The sequence below is a fragment of the Rhamphochromis longiceps genome, linkage group LG12, assembly GCF_057381845.1.
Source record: "Rhamphochromis longiceps isolate RC_006_pf linkage group LG12, R_longiceps_female_GT1.1, whole genome shotgun sequence".
Classification (NCBI taxonomy): domain Eukaryota; kingdom Metazoa; phylum Chordata; class Actinopteri; order Cichliformes; family Cichlidae; genus Rhamphochromis; species Rhamphochromis longiceps.
This window is the reverse complement of record NC_140568.1, coordinates 3,114,156-3,133,264: the sequence shown is the minus strand read 5'-3', so window position 1 is coordinate 3,133,264 and position 19,109 is coordinate 3,114,156. Positions and strand designations below refer to the sequence as shown.

At 40.2% G+C, this 19,109-nt stretch overlaps 2 protein-coding genes across 5 annotated transcripts; both read left to right on the top strand.

Moving 5' to 3' along the window:
- Positions 1–966: 966 nt before the first annotated feature.
- Positions 967–18,882, top strand: trmt2a (tRNA methyltransferase 2A). Of its 4 annotated transcripts, XM_085424352.1 has the most exons (13): positions 967–1,198; positions 11,343–11,470; positions 14,798–15,425; positions 15,531–15,639; positions 15,882–16,063; positions 16,279–16,393; positions 16,479–16,594; positions 16,714–16,825; positions 17,548–17,670; positions 17,801–17,876; positions 18,016–18,132; positions 18,216–18,312; positions 18,397–18,882. In XM_085424352.1, the coding sequence occupies exons 1-13, from the start codon at positions 969–971 to the stop codon at positions 18,542–18,544; spliced, it is 2,181 nt and encodes a 726-aa protein (XP_085280478.1). In that variant the 5' UTR covers positions 967–968; the 3' UTR covers positions 18,545–18,882. The 4 variants fall into 4 exon arrangements, with proteins under 4 accessions (XP_085280478.1, XP_085280480.1, XP_085280479.1 ...); XM_085424354.1 differs by lacking the exons at positions 967–1,198; positions 11,343–11,470 and adding an exon at positions 14,167–14,421; XM_085424353.1 differs by lacking the exons at positions 967–1,198; positions 11,343–11,470 and adding an exon at positions 14,168–14,431.
- LOC146656587 (uncharacterized) lies at positions 1,205–7,004 on the top strand. Its single transcript, XM_085424356.1, has 2 exons — positions 1,205–3,012; positions 5,276–7,004. The coding sequence occupies exons 1-2, from the start codon at positions 2,753–2,755 to the stop codon at positions 5,544–5,546; spliced, it is 531 nt and encodes a 176-aa protein (XP_085280482.1). The 5' UTR covers positions 1,205–2,752; the 3' UTR covers positions 5,547–7,004.
- Positions 18,883–19,109: the final 227 nt, after the last annotated feature.

Genomic DNA, 19,109 nt, shown 5'->3' with positions numbered 1-19,109 from the left:
AAACATCTGACAATTCTTTGGGAAGGTTGAACGCCTGGAAAAATGATTTAAAGAAAGACGTATCCGTGGAACAATGGGCATTGGTTTGTGCAAAAGCTCATAAACAAACTATTAATTCTAGACTAAGGTTGTTGCAATACAAATGGTTAATGCGAATATATGTTACTCCGGAAAAATTGAATAAGTACAACTCTAATATTCCAGACACTTGTAATAAATGTAATGAAGATAAAGGTAACTTTTGGCATTGTATTTGGGATTGCAGGAAGATAGGCTCTTTTTGGGTTGCAGTAACACAAACTATGAAACAAATATTATCCAAAGAGGTTGTTTTGGATCCTGGCTTCCTTATTCTGGGATTGTACCCAGAAAACATGAGATACACAAAAAGTGACAGAATGTTTATTGATATGGGTTTGTTACAAGCAAAAAGATTAATCGCACTAAAATGGAAAAGAACAAGGGAACCAAGTATCACACAGTGGATAAAACAAATGATGGTGGCTTTGCCATTGGAGCGGATAACATGTATACTGAAAAGGAAATTGGATGTTTTTGAGAAGGTGTGGAGACCATTTGTGAATTTTGTAGAAGGATTTGTATTATCTGAGGAGGACGAGGACTGAGGGCAATGACATTTGATTTGGGATAATGATAAATTTAGGCCTTTAACAGGGTGATAAATCTGATGACTTTTTTGTTTTCTTTTTGCTGTCTGAGAGGAGTGTATGTTCATGTAGTATTTAGAATGTTGGACTGTTTGTAAGTCATTAAAATGTAAAAAATAATAAAGATATTGTTGGAAAAAAAAGAATTAACAATGGAGTCAGCAGAGTCCACGTAACCTCTTTAAAGTGCAGTACTGCCATTAGGGCTGGGACAACGCGTCGACGTAATCGTACGTCGACGTAATCGTACGTCGACGTAAAAAAATCTGCGTCGATGCGTCGTCACTTTCAAAAAAAGACATGGCGGCAGCGAGTAGCGGAATCATGAGTGAGGCAGTTGCAGTCAACTTAAACCACTCCACCCGAACACGCAGTTCTACAGTATGGGGATATTTTAACAGAAAAGGAAGTGATTCAGTCGTTTGCCGGCTTTGTGAGGTGGAAACGGCCTATCATAAAAGCATGACGGCTATGCACCAGCACCTCAAACGACTGCATCCAGGTACAGCTTCTGCAAAGGACAAACCACCGTAAGTTTTCAACTTTTTTACTAACGCTAGTTTTTACCCGTTAATTCATCCAGACCCCCCCACGTAGACGTACACTCACTTATAGACACAGAGATAAACACCCAACCTCCGTAAATGCAAAACTCATTTAAGCTGCTGAGCAGTAACATATAGCAGCTGCTGTTTAGTTGTACACTATTGAGTTCCTCTTGGGACTTCCGTACACTTTTTGGCACTTAACTACTTCCACAATTTTCAGCCGATTTTCACCGTTCAAATTTTAAACTATTCTGCTATTTCTGCTAATTCCTGCTATGTCTTTTGGTATTTTTCACTATTATACTTTTTAAAATATTAAGCTTAATTTGTCCCATTGAAATGAATGGGAAACTTCTGCAATTCTGCTAAAATTTGCTTGTTTCTGAAACTTAACTACTTTTCACGTAGAACAACCATTCAAACTTTAAAATGTTCTCAAATTATTGGGCTATTCAGGTATAAATCAGCTTCCACTCAACTTCCACAAATTATACATCAAAACATAGGTATTTTTGCTGGCTTTCCGAAAATGTCACTATCATTGTTGTGGGATTTATAGAACTTTGTCAAATCTCCTCAGACCAACACAAAGTCGCAAAACTCTCCATAGAAAGTCAATGGAGAGCTTGTTCAAAATCACCGCTTGATTTCTGTAATGAGAGGCATATTCGAATCGTCATATCTCCTTAACGAAGCAAAGTTAAGACATAAGGCTTGTCCCAGTATATCTTCAGATACTCCTGACGCTCACAATTCAAGAATTATTTTCTCACCTATTACCGTTCTGAAATGAGTTAGACTTGTTTGAGGGTAGGAAATTCGTCCTTCGCTCAGATTTCTTCAGATTTCAAACTCTGGAAATGAACCACTTTTTTCTCTCGTCATATCTTTTTAATGGATTTCCACAGAGACCTGAAAATTTCCATGATTGTTCACCAAAGCCTGCTGTCTCTTACGGTGAAAGAATGATATTAATACTCCAAATAGATTTAGAGTTACAAAGCGTTGTTTGAGGGCAAGTCAAGGCAGTTTTTGCTTTGCTCTACTCAGTTATGGTGCATTAGAAGTCAAGTATCTTTAATAATTCATATTTTAATGATAAATTGTCAACACTTTAAGATTCCCCCATCTCTTCTGAACAAAACGGTTTAAGAATGACCGTTCTAGCCCCTACGGTTAGGAAATTATGGTCATTTGTTTGAGGGGAGTCGTCATTATGAGAAATAGACTGCAAAAATCCTGTGTCTCTCTGTGCTGCGTGCACCTGTTTTGGCGGGAAAAAGTACACAGCCTCTCTGATTGGTGGATTCAAATTCAGCAGCTCACAGCTGTTTGACTGACTAACGGTGTGTTCACACCGAACGCGATGGACGCGAACAAAACGCCCCAAACGCCCCTAATTTGACACGTGCACATTCGCGTCTCAACGTTTTGACGCGCGTGAACCGGAAATGTGGGAGGAAGTTGTGCCAGACCGGTATCTTTGCAAGATGGCAGCTGTCGAGCTAGCGCTTGAAGAGAGAGTCTCCCTTCTCTATGTACTGTGGAGAGCAGAGCAGCGGCGTAAAAGACGTCCTCGCCGTACCTGGGTCCATCAGGTCCTCCAGAGGCGTGAGCAGTTTGGTGAGTTTCACCATTTGCTCCAGGAGCTGCGCCTGGATGACGGCCGATTCCAGCGCTATCACCGTCGGCCAGTTTGAGGACCTGCTTTCCCTCGTCGGTCCCAGCATCGCCCGCCTAGACACCAACTACAGGTGCTCAATCCCACCTGCAGAGCGCCTGTCCGTCTGCCTGAGGTTAGTAAAAGTATTTAATACGGTAGTCCTTTATTGATACCTGTGCTAATATATGCTAAACCATCCATTTATACACTGCTAACATGGATGTGCTATGCTAACAGTGAATGCTGTCGGTGTTTACTGATAGCAAACTGTGGTATGGAGACTGTTTATAATATTTCTAGTGATACTCAGAAGCTCTCATCAAGTCCCGATTTAATTCGATTTATGCTGTTATCAGTGTTTGCAATGATAGCATGGCTGTGGTGTCACATCAATGTATGCGCTCGGTGTTTGCTGATATCAAACTGTAGCATTAGGACCACTGAGTTAACCTTTGTAGTGATACTCACTCCTTTATATTTAGACTAGAGATGGACCGATCCGATATTACGTATCGGTATCGGTCCGATACTGACCTAAATTACTGGATCGGATATCGGAGAAAAATAAAAAATGTAATCCGATCCATTAAATATCACGAAAGCACCTCACAAAACTTGCAACACGCCGTAACTCGCCTCAGAACGTCGGAGCAGTATGCATCACGTGATAGAGCAGCTGTGGCATGCGGGACCTGTCGGTGGTCTGGATAGCATTTGGAGCTTCGCTAGCAACCCGGCATTTCATCTCCGACAAAGTTATCCCGAGAGAAGTAAAGCAAGTGTGTAAGTCCATCTCTGAATGTTTGTAAAGCATTCCCACGTTAAGCTTAACGAGCGACTGCCTCTCGCTCTCCGGCTGCTACTTCAATCGTGAAACTGCTAATGATCAGCTGATCGGCTTTTCTGTTGTGAGTCTCTCTTGTTTGTTTTTGGTCCACTTTGCGCCAGAAAGAGCAAACCAGCGGCTGAACAACAGCAGCACGTTTAAGCTTGATAAGCTGTTGTTACAATTTATTTAATATTACTTTCTACACCAGGATCTTTTTCTACGTAGCTGACGGCTGGTAACTGTGCAGGGGCGGATCTAGCAAAGTTTAGCCAGGGGGGCCGATAGGGCATTAACTGGGAAAAGGGGGCACAAAGACATACTTTTCTTTCTTATTCTCATTTAAAATGTCTAGCTTTTAATAAATAATTATCTGACACCCAAAGTTTTAATTTGATGTAAAATGAATAGAAGTCAATTACTGTATATAGTGACTATTAAGTCTAATATATATACCCTAGTAAGCTATAGTACATTTTCCTTTGGGAAGGTACCATCTGTGCAGTCTGCAATTTTGTTGAAGAAAGATGTTGAATCTATTTAATATTTCTTGAAAAATAATTGATTTCTGTGCATTTTTTTCACACTTCATCAAATTAAGGTTGATTACGTTGATTAAGCATCATGAGGTGGAGCGTGAGGGGTGGTTCCCTATTTTTTATTTATTTATTTTTGTTGTTGCTGGGAGTTGGAACCCTATTAGTTAGGTTGCTTAATATTTACGCTAAGTACTCTTTAAAATACCAGAATAGGGAGGATGGTGTAGGTCTAAGTTTATTAGATTGATCAGTATTGCTGAACTATGAAATATTTTTTTTGTATACAGGTATAACAGAATAGCTTTAGTGTAGTTGTTGTTTTAAACTTGAGTATGAACTTGCAGACTTGCAAAATGCAGCAAGATATTTTAAAAAACAGTTTTGTTGATTAAAAAACACTATATCGGATTCATATCGGTATCGGCAGATATCCAAATTTATGATATCGGTATCGGACATAAAAAAGTGGTATCGTGCCATCTCTAATTTAGACCTGGTTTAATTCTGGGATAGTTGAATATTTGTATATAATCCCTGCAACTGTCAGACTCTATAGCAGGGGTCACCAGCCTTTATTAAAACAGAGTTAGATAAAACTGAACAGTTTGGTTCATCTTTAGTTACATGGTTCTATCTTGATAAGCTATGTCTTATCACAGATTAATTTTTCAAAAATATTAATGATTTAAGCAAGGAAAGGGCTACATGTCAACATACAACTCTTTATTTCTATTAATGTCTTACTTCATTCCTACCTGATTGACATGTTTAGGGATTATGAGTGATTGGCTCACTGTAGTGGCAAAAGTTGCTACCAATCAAATTATGATATGTTAAAGTTAAAACAAAACACAACTGTTTTAGATATGATCTAATATACATTTTGTAATTATCCTTATAATTACAAAATGTTTTATGTAAGATTTAAGTTTTGTGATTTAAATCTGACATCACAAAAGTATTTTGGAATTTGAATAATGTATTTTGTAACTGCAGTACACATAATACTAATTTTGAACAATTTTGTCCAGGTTCCTTGTCACCGGGGACTCCTTCAGGACCATCGCGTTCAGTTACAGAGTCGGTGTGTCCACGGTGAGCCAGATCACCCCCCAGGCAGCGATGTCCATCTGGGACTGTCTAGTGGACGACTTCATGGCTGTGCCTTCACCTGGAGACTGGCGGTCCATCACAGAGGGATTCCAGGAGCGCTGGAACTTTCCTCTGTGCTGTGCAGCTCTGGATGAGAAGCACGTCCAGACAAAGGCACCCCATATATCATATAGGAGACACACACATTGATATACACTAAATATTTATTTCATTTCTTTTTTCTGGTGCCCAAATTTATGCACCTGCTTGATTTTGTTTAAACAATTATTGCACACTTTCTGTAAATCCAGTAAACTTCTTTTCACTTCTCAAATATCACTGTGTGTGTCTCCTGTATGATATTTAACTGACATTTTTTATTGTAACAACCAACGATTTATACAGGAAAATAATGTCTATTAACAAGGTTGCCCAAACTTTTGCATCCCACTGTATTAGTATATTTGTCATTAGTATAATATGAAATAAATTCTACATGTGTCAAGTCGGGTGCCAATATTTGCTGTGTAGTAGAACAGAGACATTTGTCATTATAAATGTTTATTTGATAAAATATATAAATTCAGTAACAAAAACATAAATATATGAAATTTAACTATTTACAGAGAGACAGGAATAAAAAGGACCCAGCTTGGAGTGGAAGAGCCTCAGGGAGAAGGAGGAGAAGAATAAGAACATTGTTTCTGCCCTGGAGAGCTGCTGCCTCATCAGAAAACTACTGATCATTAGGGTCCAATGTTTCCAAATTTAACACAGCTGTGCTGTTTTCAAAAACTAATTTATAAATTTGAAATTTCACGAATTCTCGTGTCTGAGGCGGCATGCTCTCCAGAGCAGGAACAAGGCTGAGGAGGAAATGCTCTGTTGGAGACGGGCGTGGCCTCTTTAGGGACTCCAGGATAGCCAGCTCCACCACAAAGTAATGAGAAGGCTGCTACTAGATTTTCATTTTCAAAATTGAAAAAAAAAACAGGATATGAACAGATTGGTTGTAGATATTTAGTAAAGGTGATCACAAGGGGATTCAAGCAAGTAACAAGCTATCAGTGCTTGATGTTCATACCTGTGGGTGCAGCAGCAGGAGCTGAGGGACCAGGGACTGGGGAGCCAGGAGAAGCAACAGGGGAGGACTCTGCTGCATGATTACTTGACTCTATCAGGAGAATATTAAATGTTAACAGGCTGAAGACAATAGTCATAGAGAATATTATATACTTATTATTATATACAGTGGTCTCTCATTTATTGCAGCACATGAACAGTAGTCACAGTCAGAGATGGGCAGTAACGCGTTACTGTAATCTGATTACTTTTTTCGAGTAACGAGTAAAGTAAGGGATTACTATTGCAAAAACGGTAATTAGATTACCGTTATTTTCCCGTAGGAACGCTGCGTTACTGCGTTACTAAAACCGTGATTTTTTGCGAGAATGTCTCACGACAGTGACGTAAGCGAGTGCGCCGTTAGTGACAACAGCTGTGTGCAGATCAACAATGGATCACATATCGATTGTGGGAGAGAGTATGAGCGTGCAGCGTGGAAGTACTGACCTTACTTTGAGTTTGATTCCATAAAAAGTGACAAAAACATTAGTGTCCGCTGTGCGTGGGAAGAAAACTTCTTTTTACAGCGAAAAAAACCCTAAACTTCCAAGCAAGCACCGAGTAGCTACGACGTGATGGGAAACTCACAGAGAAACTGCCGTATCCTTCCACTGACCGCTGTACACCTGCACCAGGGTAAACCTCCGCCTACCGCAGTCCTGCTTTACAGGTGAAAATAGAGCAACAGGACCGCTGAGTCTTTGACTTTATTTATTTTCTGCTGTGTTTTACTTGCATCTATTTGAAAGAGTGAGTGTAAACACACAAAATATTTTATTTTATGTGCTGGAATGTGCAGAAAATAGGTTTAAATGTTAAACTAATTTATTCAACTCAGAGAATGTTGCATATAATTAAAGTTTTGCTTGATGCATAAAGTTAAAAGATTAAAACTGATAAAACAAGTTAAAAAAAGAGACTTTTCCATTTGATTACATTTTGTATGATGGATTATGCAGAAAAAGTAGAATTGGGCTGAAAGATCTATCGCTTTATCACCTCTTCAGGTTGTAAATCGTGTTTTTAAAAAGTAACTAAGTAACTAAGTAATTAATTACTTTTGAAAATAAGTAATCAGTAAAGTAACGGGATTACTTTTTGGGGGAAGTAATCAGTAATTAGTTACTGATTACTTTTTTCAAGTAACTTGACCAACACTGGTCACAGTTCTCACAAGTTGATTCTCAAAGTGCAAACCTTTGTCGATTTTAAAACGTAAAAGTATTATGCCGCGCTTTTTCTCCGTCTGCGGCGCCACTTTTGTGCGCCTTTTTCGCTCCCGGTGCAGGTGTCTATTTCCGAATGAGGGTCATAGTTAAGTGCTGTTTTTTCTATTGGACATGATGGTTATCAAAACCAAACATGATAAGTTTGGCAAGCGCAGGAGACACGACATGGAGGAGATTTGTCATTTGGGCTGCAGAATGCAATGCGCATTGTTGAAAGCTGTACGGTGCAATAAAAAAAAATCAGCGAAAAGGCGAGGCGGTGACGGATGAACAGTGGGACTACTGTATACTGTTTATTAATAAACAAAATATATTCCTGTATGACAACACGCATAAATTAACTGCCTACATTAATTCATTGTAAACATACACCTTCTGACTGACACTCCCCTGCTGCCTCTTCGGGCTGTCCCTGGTCCTCGGGGGAGAAGTTCCCCACGGTCCGCACCATATTTCCGCTAGTCTCCCGCGGGGTGAGGAAGGGGTCCAGAAACCCTATGACCGCGAAGAACTTCCATCTCCTCCCCGATCCTGCTGCAGACCCACTCCTCTTCTCCTTCTCTGTCCTCTTCTCCTTATTATAGGTGTCCCTGAGGCTCTTCCACTTTCTCCTGCAGATGTCCTCTGAATAAACGCATTATCTGGTTAGCCGAAAGGTATTTGTACAACAGTGGGAAAATCGCGGGACAGTAGGTGGGCTTGCTAGCTTTTGTGCGGCTTCATCGGGTCAGTCTGAAAATTAAAAAGAAGAAGGAATGGACTTACCAGGTTGCCCGATCTCCTCACTTATGTGCCTCCAAGCTAGGTCCTTTTTATTCCTGTCTTGGTAGAAATAGTAGCTGGCATCATACAGCTCGGGGTAATTAGCCACAGCACTGATTAGCTTTTCCTCCATACTGAATGAAGAATGAATGGCTTTGGCTGGATCTGCCCCTTTGACCTAGGTCAGAGCCACGTCACCAGGCTCCTGATTGGTTGTCGCGGCGCGATTTGATGCTGGAGTTCCGATTTTCCAACTCGAGCAGTAGACGCGAAACGCGCGTATGCACAAAATGCAACACAAAAACTCACGCGCGTGGTTTTATTCGCGCGTCAAACGCGCCAGATGCGCTACACTGACGCTCGTTTCACGCGTTTTGGCGACGCAAATCTCCTTCCGAATTTTCGCGGGACCCGCAATCGCGCGTCATTGCGCCTTTCCATTGACTTTACATGTAAACCTGACGCTCTATTCGCGTCCATCGCGTTCGGTGTGAACAAACATGCTGTTGACAGCCCCAGTTCACTTGCTGCTGCTGTGTGTGTGTGTGTGTGTGTGTGTGTGTGTGTGTGTGTGTGTGTGTGTGTGTGTGTGTGTGTGTGTGTCAGACAGAGAGAGAGAGAGAGAGAGAGAGCCTTTTAATGTGATGATCTCATTGTAAGATTCAAATTCAATATATTTAGACTGGTTGACTGAATTGGATCCTGTGTGTGTGTCTCTCTGTGCATGTGTTTCCATATGTGTCCATATTTGTGATTGTGTGGCTGTTATATATTTTTTTGCAGATTTTTGTCATTTAACAAGTATATTTGAGGGACCCTCAGCATGTTCAGCATTTTTTCAGCTGTCCATTTTGCTTTTCCAATTTTTCTGTTTAACTTATTACTATTGTGCTAAATCACACTATTTCTGCTATTTTATAAGATTTGTGCTAAATATAGTATTTCTGCCGAATATAGTATTTCTGATTAATTATAGTTTTTCTACCAAATCATAGTACAGTATTTTTGCTTTTTATAGTATTTGTGCTAAAACATAGTATTTCTACTAAATGTAGTATTTATGCTTAATCATACTATTTCCATATATTACTGCCAGGTCCCCTGGCAGCCAATCCTCTGTGAGGATTGAGACATTCAAATTTACAAATCAGGGCCTGCACGGCTTCACAGCCAGCCAATCATATCTGAGGGCTGAGGCATTCAAATTTGCATATTGAGGCCTTCACGGCTTGTAAGCCAACCAGTCATCCATGTCATATATCTCTAAAAATTCACATTTTTATTTTAAATAGACAACACTTACTTACACTTATTTGTGTGTGTGTGTCTGTGTGTGTGTGAGAGAGAGAGAGCGCCTTTTTATGGGATGATCTCATTGTAAGATTCCAATTCAATATATTTAGACTGGTTGACTGAATTGGATCCTGTGTGTGTGTCTCTCTGTGCATGTGTTTCCATATGTGTCCATATTTGTGATTGTGTGGCTGTTATATATATATTTTTTTTCATTTAACAAGTATATTTGAGGGACCCTCAGCATGTTCAGCATTTTTTCAGCTGTCCATTTTGCTTTTCCAATTTTTCTGTTTAAGTTATTACTATTGTGCTAAAATCACACTATTTCTGCTATTTTATAAGATTTGTGCCAAATATAGTAATTCTGTTAAATTGTAGTTTTTCTACCAAATCATAGTACAGTATTTTTGCTTTTTATAGGATTTTTATAGGATATTTATATTGCTTAATATAGTATTTATGCTTTTTAAAGGATTTGTGCTTAATATAGTATTTATGCTAAATTATAGTATTTCTGCCATTTTATAGTATTTGTGCTAAAACATAGTCTTAATTTAAAATTACAATATTCATAGTTCATCACAGTGTCTCTGGTAAATCACAATATTTCTGCTATGTTGTACTATTTTTCTAAATCATAGTGTTTCCATAATGTTTAAGTATTTCTGGCTAAATATATTCTTTCTGTTATCTTATACTATTTCTCCTAAAGTCTTGTATTTTTGAGAAGTTATCATGTTTCTGGTAAGTTACAATATTTCTGCTACGTTCTGCTATGCTATTGTATTTCTGCCAAGTATTATGTTTCCTCTGAGATATTGCAGTTCTGCTAAGTTATTCCATTTTAGCATAGTTCCTTTGCTTCTGCAAAGTTTTTACAACTTTTCAGCTTTTTCAGCTAGTTTTTGCATGCAGCTTCAGCTTAAAGCATCCACACTGCATTTTCGCAGGAAATGCAAATTTTTCTAGTTGTTATTGTTTTTTTGGTTTGTGGCCCATGCTGGCGAAATGAGTCGGAATGCACGCAGGCTGATTATCAGAATCGGCGAAAGACAAAAATGTGAGACAGCGAATTGGCCGCAGGAGAAATGTTAACAAGGATAATGCACCACCTGCTAAACGTAGCCGTCGTGGACACTATTACAACATTGTTAAAGTGCTTGCAAAAGCAAAATGACAATGAACTCTTGATTTGTCAAATTTAATGTGTTTCATCCTATTTGAACGCTGTTTTTACACATAATGCTTCTCCAGCTTGATCTTATAGATCAAAGTTATGCCATCTAATGACTAGAAAGCAGTGCACCAGTAAAGGTGCCATCAGCTATTGCTGTTTAAACGTTGTTTTTTCCAGCCATCATGATTACTGCATATCATAAGTTCAACATTGGGGATTATTATTAACCTCTTACTGTTATGCTATGAAAGCACATGGCATAACAGTATGTGTGTATCTATCTATCTATCTATCTATCTATCTATCTATCTATCTCAACCAGATCCTTATCAAATTATTTTGATATTATGCTTTCCATATAATTATTTAGTAATTATTCGAATTCATCTGTGTGCTGTGTGTGGTTTATGATTTCAGGAATAAACAGAAAAGTCTGGAGGACTACTGTCAGAGAAGAAGTACACCATGCACCCCCCAGGAGGTGGCTGTACTTACTGAGAGCGTCTTAGCTATGATTTTAAAAGACAAGAGACCACTTGCTGTGGGTGAGGGATTCAAAGAAATGCTGACCACCTTCCAACCAGGTTACACTCTGCTGTCTAAGCGTCATTTTACAAGCATGATGGAGAGAAAGTATGAAACTTCAGTGCAGAGACTAAGGAATGAACTAAAAAAAGCCACATCCAAAATCTCCCTTACCACTTATGCTTGGACAAGTCTGGTCACAGAGTCCTACTTAGGGGTAACTTGTCATTTCATTATTTGTTCAAAGACGCCATTGCTACTGTTTGTATATTATTAATTTTTTGCTATGATTTCCTTTATATTTGTTTTGCAAAACATTTAATTTTTTGTTAAAAACAGAAGATTGTAGTACAATGTTATTGTGGATCAGGGCCGTGCAGAGAGGTTTAAAGGGGCGGGTGCTCAAAGCTAAAAAGGGGCACATTGAACCAGGCTGAATAACAACAACACACATTCATCAAGAATCTAATATGGGCAACAAGGCAAAGCAAACGTAGCCGATGTTTTACCTGATGGGTACAATGTTGCTGTTGAGGGGTTGCTGTGGATAGTGCTGGAGGGCAGGGCTGTGTTGATCTGAGACTGTAGACATTAAAAAGTCCACAGGAGAGATGGTAGCTGATTAATTAAACAAGTGTCATGAGATAATAACAAAATGCAAAGATTGGTGACAGCGCTTGGAACCATAAGGCAACAAAAAACTGTGAGAAATAAATTAGGCTCTGCCTGTGAATCACTCTTTGCTTCTCTTCTTCCTTCCATCCCATCTTTTCATATATCACTTTCCACTTGCTGTCCATCTGAGAACAAGGCACAACTTGCTATTGCAATAAACTATAATCTAATTATCCACACCTAACAACTCCTGCACTTAATCTATAATAAAATGATGACAGAAAAATGTTATAGCACTGCCTTTAGTAGCCTCACACAGCTCCTGCTGTTTCCTCCTCATGTCCTTACCAGGCATGTCTGCACAATGTTATATCATGAGTAATATTTTTTTTAAAAATCCATCTAAATAAAACACACACATGCACGCACACACAGTGACATTTTAGACCTTCTTCAGAATACTGTATATACTATGGGCATCACGGTGCTGATCCAGAATCCTTACATTATTATTCATTACTAGAGCTACAATAATAAAGCAATGAGGAGGGGGAAGTAATAAATATGAAATAATGTATTTATGATGATTCCATTTGTTTCACTATCCACTCTGTGCAGGGCAAAGCTTATTACATTTTTAAACTGTAGAGATACAATCATTTTACTGCTGTAAAATCCAACTTTTGTCTTATTTAAAATATAAATCTAATATAATCTGCTTCTTAATGTATGTTCTTTAAAATACAGCGTGTGTTTTTAATATATTATAATTATAATAATTATTATGTGGACATGCGTATTAGATCGTTTTTAGTGAAATATAATCCCTCCAGAAAGGCAGGAAAAGCCCGGAAACTTACTTTAAAACTAAATATGTTCCCTAAAACGGTGACAGAGCTACAGACCCATGACAGCCTTACACAGGTAGCCAGCAGCTATGACCAGCACTACCTGTGCAGTTAATAAAAGGACAGGTAATGTTTGTCGCGCTGTTGCACGCACAGCACGCTCGTTTGTTTCAGTTCGTCAGTTGCAACAAGACAGCTTACCAACGTGTACGTAATAAGCTAATACTCCTGTGTGCTACACACTACAGTGCACGCTGTGCACCTACTTACTGGTTTTGTCGCATCAGTCTGTGTCTCTGAGTTAACTTGTGTTTCTCCTACAGCTCCGGACTACAAAAAATGCGCGTGCTCTTTGTGAGCTCGTTCCCAGCTCCTAACCAGCGCGTTCTGCCGTCAAGGGCGATCATTGGTTAAATGTGATCATGTGACTGATGCAAGCCAGATCCTTTTATTTGGCAAAACTGTGATTAATAGTTAAATATTATTGTTGAGGAGCACAGACAGGACTCCGCACGCACACACACAAAGAAATTTAAAAAAAAAAAAAAAAAAGTTGCCTCAACAAAAGGGCACTTCGGGCACCCATCAGGAAAGGGGCGGGTGCCCAAGCCCCTCTAGCCCCCCCTTCTGCACGTGCCTGGTAGGAAAGCCTGCACTGTAGATACTGGGTTTTATTAAGAGAATGCAATTGCAACAATAACAAATTGAAAAGATTTTTTCATTCCCTGTAATGTATGGCTGCTGAGTAGCCATACCAGACATGCACACAGGGTGACCAGATCACAATAAGCCGCATGTCGGACTTTTCAACTCTTGCTAGGTAAACACCATAAGAATAAAGGGAAGCTTTCACTCTCCCTTGTTATTTCAGCTGCGATTCTGTCTGGTAACAGTCTATAGGTTTGAGTAAGGATGTATCCATAGGTCTTTTTGGAGCACTAGCTGACAATTTATGAATCTTTAGCCAAATATACTGTGTGGCTTCACACCATTTTTTCTCTTATGTGAAACTGAAAAATAACTCTATTTCTCAGTATATCTGTCATCTGCTTTGTGGTATTTTCCACTATATTGCACAGAATGATATATTTGTTCATGATAAAAGCATGACCTAAATATGTACTAAGGAAAATCCAGTGTTTAGAAAGGTGGATGTCCTGCAGAGCCTGTAAAATGTGGGACATTGGTTCAAGATGTGGGAGAGGGGGGAAAGCATAAAAATGCTGTGCAGTCCCCCTTATAGAGGGACATCTGATCCCCCTCCCTGCACAACATGAAGTATGAAGTAACACCAGTAACACAACACCTTAAGGACGTAAACCAATGTGTAGACAGTGATGTGCAAAGCTTTTCTTAACCCTCCTATCTATGAAAGTGACCAAGGTACACAAAGTTAAAGCCGCTGGGATGCCTGTCACTTTAACAAAGTTCATAGTTCAAGCTGCACGTGCTTGAATCAACATGGCGTCGCCTGCTCAATAGAAGTGGAGCAGAAAGTAAATACAGAGGTACGGGAAGGTAAGGAGCTCTCGTGGAATGTTACCGCTAGTCAAAAACAGCGCACTACACAAAGTGTTCCGTTAAAATACCGACGTCGTTCCTCTGAAACTGCAAAGAATGTAACTTCCTGCTCGAGCTAACATCAAGTCTTTCAGTTTGCCATATAACCAAAACATAATTACTGAAAAGCAGTAAGTGCATGTACTGTTATGTAGAGTAACAGCATTGTTTTACATAGTCACGGTGACACATTAATTGTAGCAGTTATTTGAAAGTTGCACAATACCCTAAACCAGGCTTGAGAGTAGAGTATGCGACTTTTTTCACGTTTTAACTCCGTGAATGCGAGCTCCTGATAGGCCTACTTATTGTTTGGTGCTTTAGGAATCAGCACAGTGATGGCAGATATCAGCAGCAGCCCAGCGGCCATCACTCCAGCCTCGCTCTCCCTGGAGGAGAAGCCTGATGACCTCTCCAAAAATGATGTTGCCAAGCCTGATGTTCAGGCTGAAGGAGAAAGCCAGGGGGCTCCTGACCCCGGCGTGTACCGCTACATCAAAGAGGACCTGTTCACGTCGGAGATCTACAAAGTGGAGATCAGGAATCTGCCCAGGTTCATAGGCTTCAATGACCTGAAGAAGTTCTTGGCCAAGCATGGCCTCAACCCGCACAAAATCAAGCTGTTTGGCAGGCAGACGTTTGCTTTCGTCACCTTCAAGAACGAGGAGGAGCGCGACAAGGCCATGAAGATGGTGCATGGCATGCAGTGGAAGGGCCAGGTGCTTAGTGTCAAGCTGGCCAAACCCAAGGCAGACCCCATCTTGAGAAAGAGGAAGGAGAATGAGGGGGAGAGCGCGCCCCCATGCAAACGAACAGATGATGGGGACGAGGATGAGGAGCCGCTCAGTGTCCAGATCGCCAACGTCGTGACACCTCTGTGGAACATCTCTTATGACGAGCAGCTGAAGAGGAAGGAACAGGAGGTGGTGGTGGTTCTGCAGAAGCTGGCCAAGTAAGTGTAATATAATACAGATTTGGGGTTATTTATAGGTCATGTTGTACTTTTTATGGGACTTGCTGACATGTCCGTACAAGTTAAACCTTTGTTTTCTTTCAGAGAGATCGGCAGCACCAACAAAGCCATGGTGCCGTGGCTGTTTGCACAGAAAGGGAAATACAACAACATGTGTTGTCCTCTGGAAGCCCTCCGACCGTCTCCTACACAGGTATACTTTGAATAGTTGCTTTTATTTGTCCATAAAAGGCAGGTGGTTATGCAACAGTTAAAAAAAAAAAAAAAAACAGGATGGAAAAAAGGCAAAGCACAAAATAAAAAGTAACTAATTAGAGATGGAAAATGACGTACATAAGTTTATTCTGTTTCACGATCTCTCGGCTGTTTTCATGTCTCTAAATATTGTATATAATTTAATATTCATCCTTCTGACCCGGTTTCCGATCGTGACAGACAGAGTACAGAAACAAGTGCGAGTTCCTCATATCGGTGGGTGCAGATGGCGAGGATAAAACCATCGGTTTCCGCCTGGGGAAATACAAGGGAGGGTCCTGTGCTGTGGTGGGGCCGGCTGACACGTGCCACGTGCCGCCAGAGGCCAAGAAGATGGTCAGCGAGTTTCAAAAGTTCATCAGGTATTATTATGTGTGCTCGTGAGGATCTAGGAACAGTTTAGTTTGGGGAACTAAAGCTGCTTGGAAAAAGTAGTTGAACCTAAATAAAAAAAGATCAAATTCATAATGTACATGTCATGTTATTTGAGAAATATGATACAAATAAGTGGAAAAAAACAAAGCAAGTTGTCTAAAAGTGACTAATCGCTCAGTCTGGCTGTGATTTTTGCAAACAGAACAACTCCATACTCTGTGTACAGCCCAGAGACATATGAAGGACACTGGAAGCAGCTGACTGTACGTACTACAAGGACCAAACATGCCATGGCCATGGTGTTCTTCAACCCACAGGTGATGAAATGTTGAAACTGAACTAGCGCCCCATGCTGTTAAAGGTCTCCCTTTTGATTCGCTTCATTTGTTTAATGACTCTTAGAAACTTGAAGAAGAGGAACTTGGTGCTTTAAAGAACTCCATGAAGGAGTACTTCACAGAAGGAGAGGGGAAAGACAGCGGCGTGACCTCTCTGTACTTTGTTAGAGAGGGCCAAAGGTAAAACTAAACTACATGCTCAGTAAGTCATAATCTGTATGAATTTAATGACTGAATGTCATCTTAATAATACTCTGACTATTTATGTAACTTCTTGTATTTTTTTTTTGCCTGTTAAGGAAATCTCCAAACCCAGAGGATCTCCCCTGTGAGCTGGTGGTTGGAGAGACCTGCATTCAAGAAGAAATGCTTGGTTTGAAATTCAGGATTTCTCCGCATTCATTCTTCCAGGTGAGGAAGAGCAGAAGCTGCATGTTGTGGAAGTTATGAGGTCTGGTTTGCAACTAGAATATTTCAGGATTTCTTTCTGTGAGGATGAGTGAACACATGTTATCGCAGGCATGGTAATCCTTTTCTGAAGTTCTGATCTCACCATGTTATCCTTCTGCAGATGGGGTGAAATGGTACTCCTCTGGCCAGGGGTGGGCAACTCTTGGCCTCGAGGGCCAGTGTCCTGCAGGTTTTAGATGTGTCCTTGATCCAACACAGCTGATTCAAGTGGCTAAATGACCTCCACAACATGTCTTGTAGTTCTCCAGAGGCCTGGTAATGAACTAATCATTTGATTCAGGTGTGTTGACCCAGGGTGAGATCTAAAACCTGCAGGAGACAGGCCCTCGTGGCCTGGAGTTCCCCACCCCCTAGCTAGGCTCTTCTAAGGCTCATCACAGAGCCTAACAAACAGAAGTAGATCACTGTACTTCACCATGCTTTACCTTTTTTTTGCAGGCATTCCTAAAATGTGGAAACCTCTCCAAATACAGGGCTTAACTCAAAAATATCCCACAAGGCTGGAGTGACTGTGAATTTAATACATTCATCTTATGTTTGTTTGTTTTGTTATTAATCTGTGGCTAGGACACTCGGGTATGGTAGACGATGGTCCCAGTTGTGTTTGCCAGCTTTAACATCAGGTGCTCAGCCTCCATTAACAATCTGTTTCTGTGTGCTAGGTGAATACAGGAGCTGCAGAGGTGCTGTACTCTGCTGTGGGGGAATTGGCCCAGCTGGATCAGGACAGCATAGTACTGGATGTGTGCTGCGGGACAGGAACCATTGGCATCTCTTTGGCTAAGGTAATGTTTTGTTTTTGTTTTTGTCAATGTATAGGTGTTGTGTGCATTTTCTCATTAGTCATGAAGCAGGACAAATGCACACTGACTCGGTTTCATGTTGCCTTTTTTTGCCACCCACTTTTATATCTAGAGGGTGAAAAAGGTGATAGGGATTGAGATGTGCCAGGAAGCAGTGGAGGACGCCAAAGTTAATGCAAAGCTGAATGGTAGGCACCACGAACATCATCACTTTTATCTTTTTGTAGCATTTAGTTTGGGTAAAGCGCATAAGTTGTGGTATTGATGTGATTAACTTTAGTAATTGTATGCATGCTGCATCCCTCTCTTATTTTTTGTGTTTTTAAGGTCTCAGTAATGTTGAGTTTCACTGTGGAAAAGCTGAGGATGTGTTCCCCAACATCCTCAATGCTGTCGTTTCATCCAGTGCGACTGCTATCGTAGATCCACCACGAGCAGGCCTACGTGAGTGCACGTTATGATCAAAAGATCTACTCAGGTTAAGATGGTTGTAGTAAGAGATGATTATTTTTTCTTTGTTTCCTTAGACTCAAAGGTGATACTCGCAATCAGGAGAGCAGAGCATTTAAAGAGGCTGGTTTATGTATCATGTAATGCCAAGGCAGCAATGACCAACTTCATTGAGTAAGTGAATTTTGTAGTAGAAAATAAGCCAAAATAAAAAAAATTAAAATGTGACTCCAACTGTGGAATTGTTTTTTCCTTCAGTCTGTGCAGAGCTCCATCAAACAGAGTTCATGGAGCCCCATTCCGTCCAGTGCGATCCATAGCCGTGGATCTGTTCCCTCAAACCATGCATGTTGAGATGATTCTGCTGCTGGAGAGAGTGGACTACAGCGAAGACTCAGTTTTATAGCTGGAGAAATGGGTCTCTGTGCAGTTTGATTGGCAAATTGGGCTTCCTCCTCTATAAATGTATCCACACAGTACTCTGAAGAATTAACATTGTCATTTACATATTTGTAAAGCCAAAAAGTAACACAAGTTAAATCCCAGTTTTCACAGTGAGCGATAACTGTAGTGTCTTTTTGCATGAACCTTTGTTAGCTTTGACCTAAAGTTTAATTTTCAAACTAATACTGTGTTTTCTGTTATTCCAAACAGTAAAAGCTTAACCAATAAATTACCACCTCAGCTCACTTCCCCCTTTTTAGTTTTGATCCTTCAATCACTGAATAAACAAAAGCTCTTGTAGCTATTAGTCAAGACATTTTTATTTTGCATAACAAATATCACCAAAGTCATGGAGCTCAGGTTGCAATACATACTTCATAACCTAGGCAGCAACACTTCAAACAAGTCATTGGTACAACTTAACAGCAACGCATGGAAGCAGTATCCCCCCCCCTCCCCCGACATTTATGGGCTTTGCATGAAAACACATACACAAATGGAAAGCACATTCGTAAAGTGATCTGTAC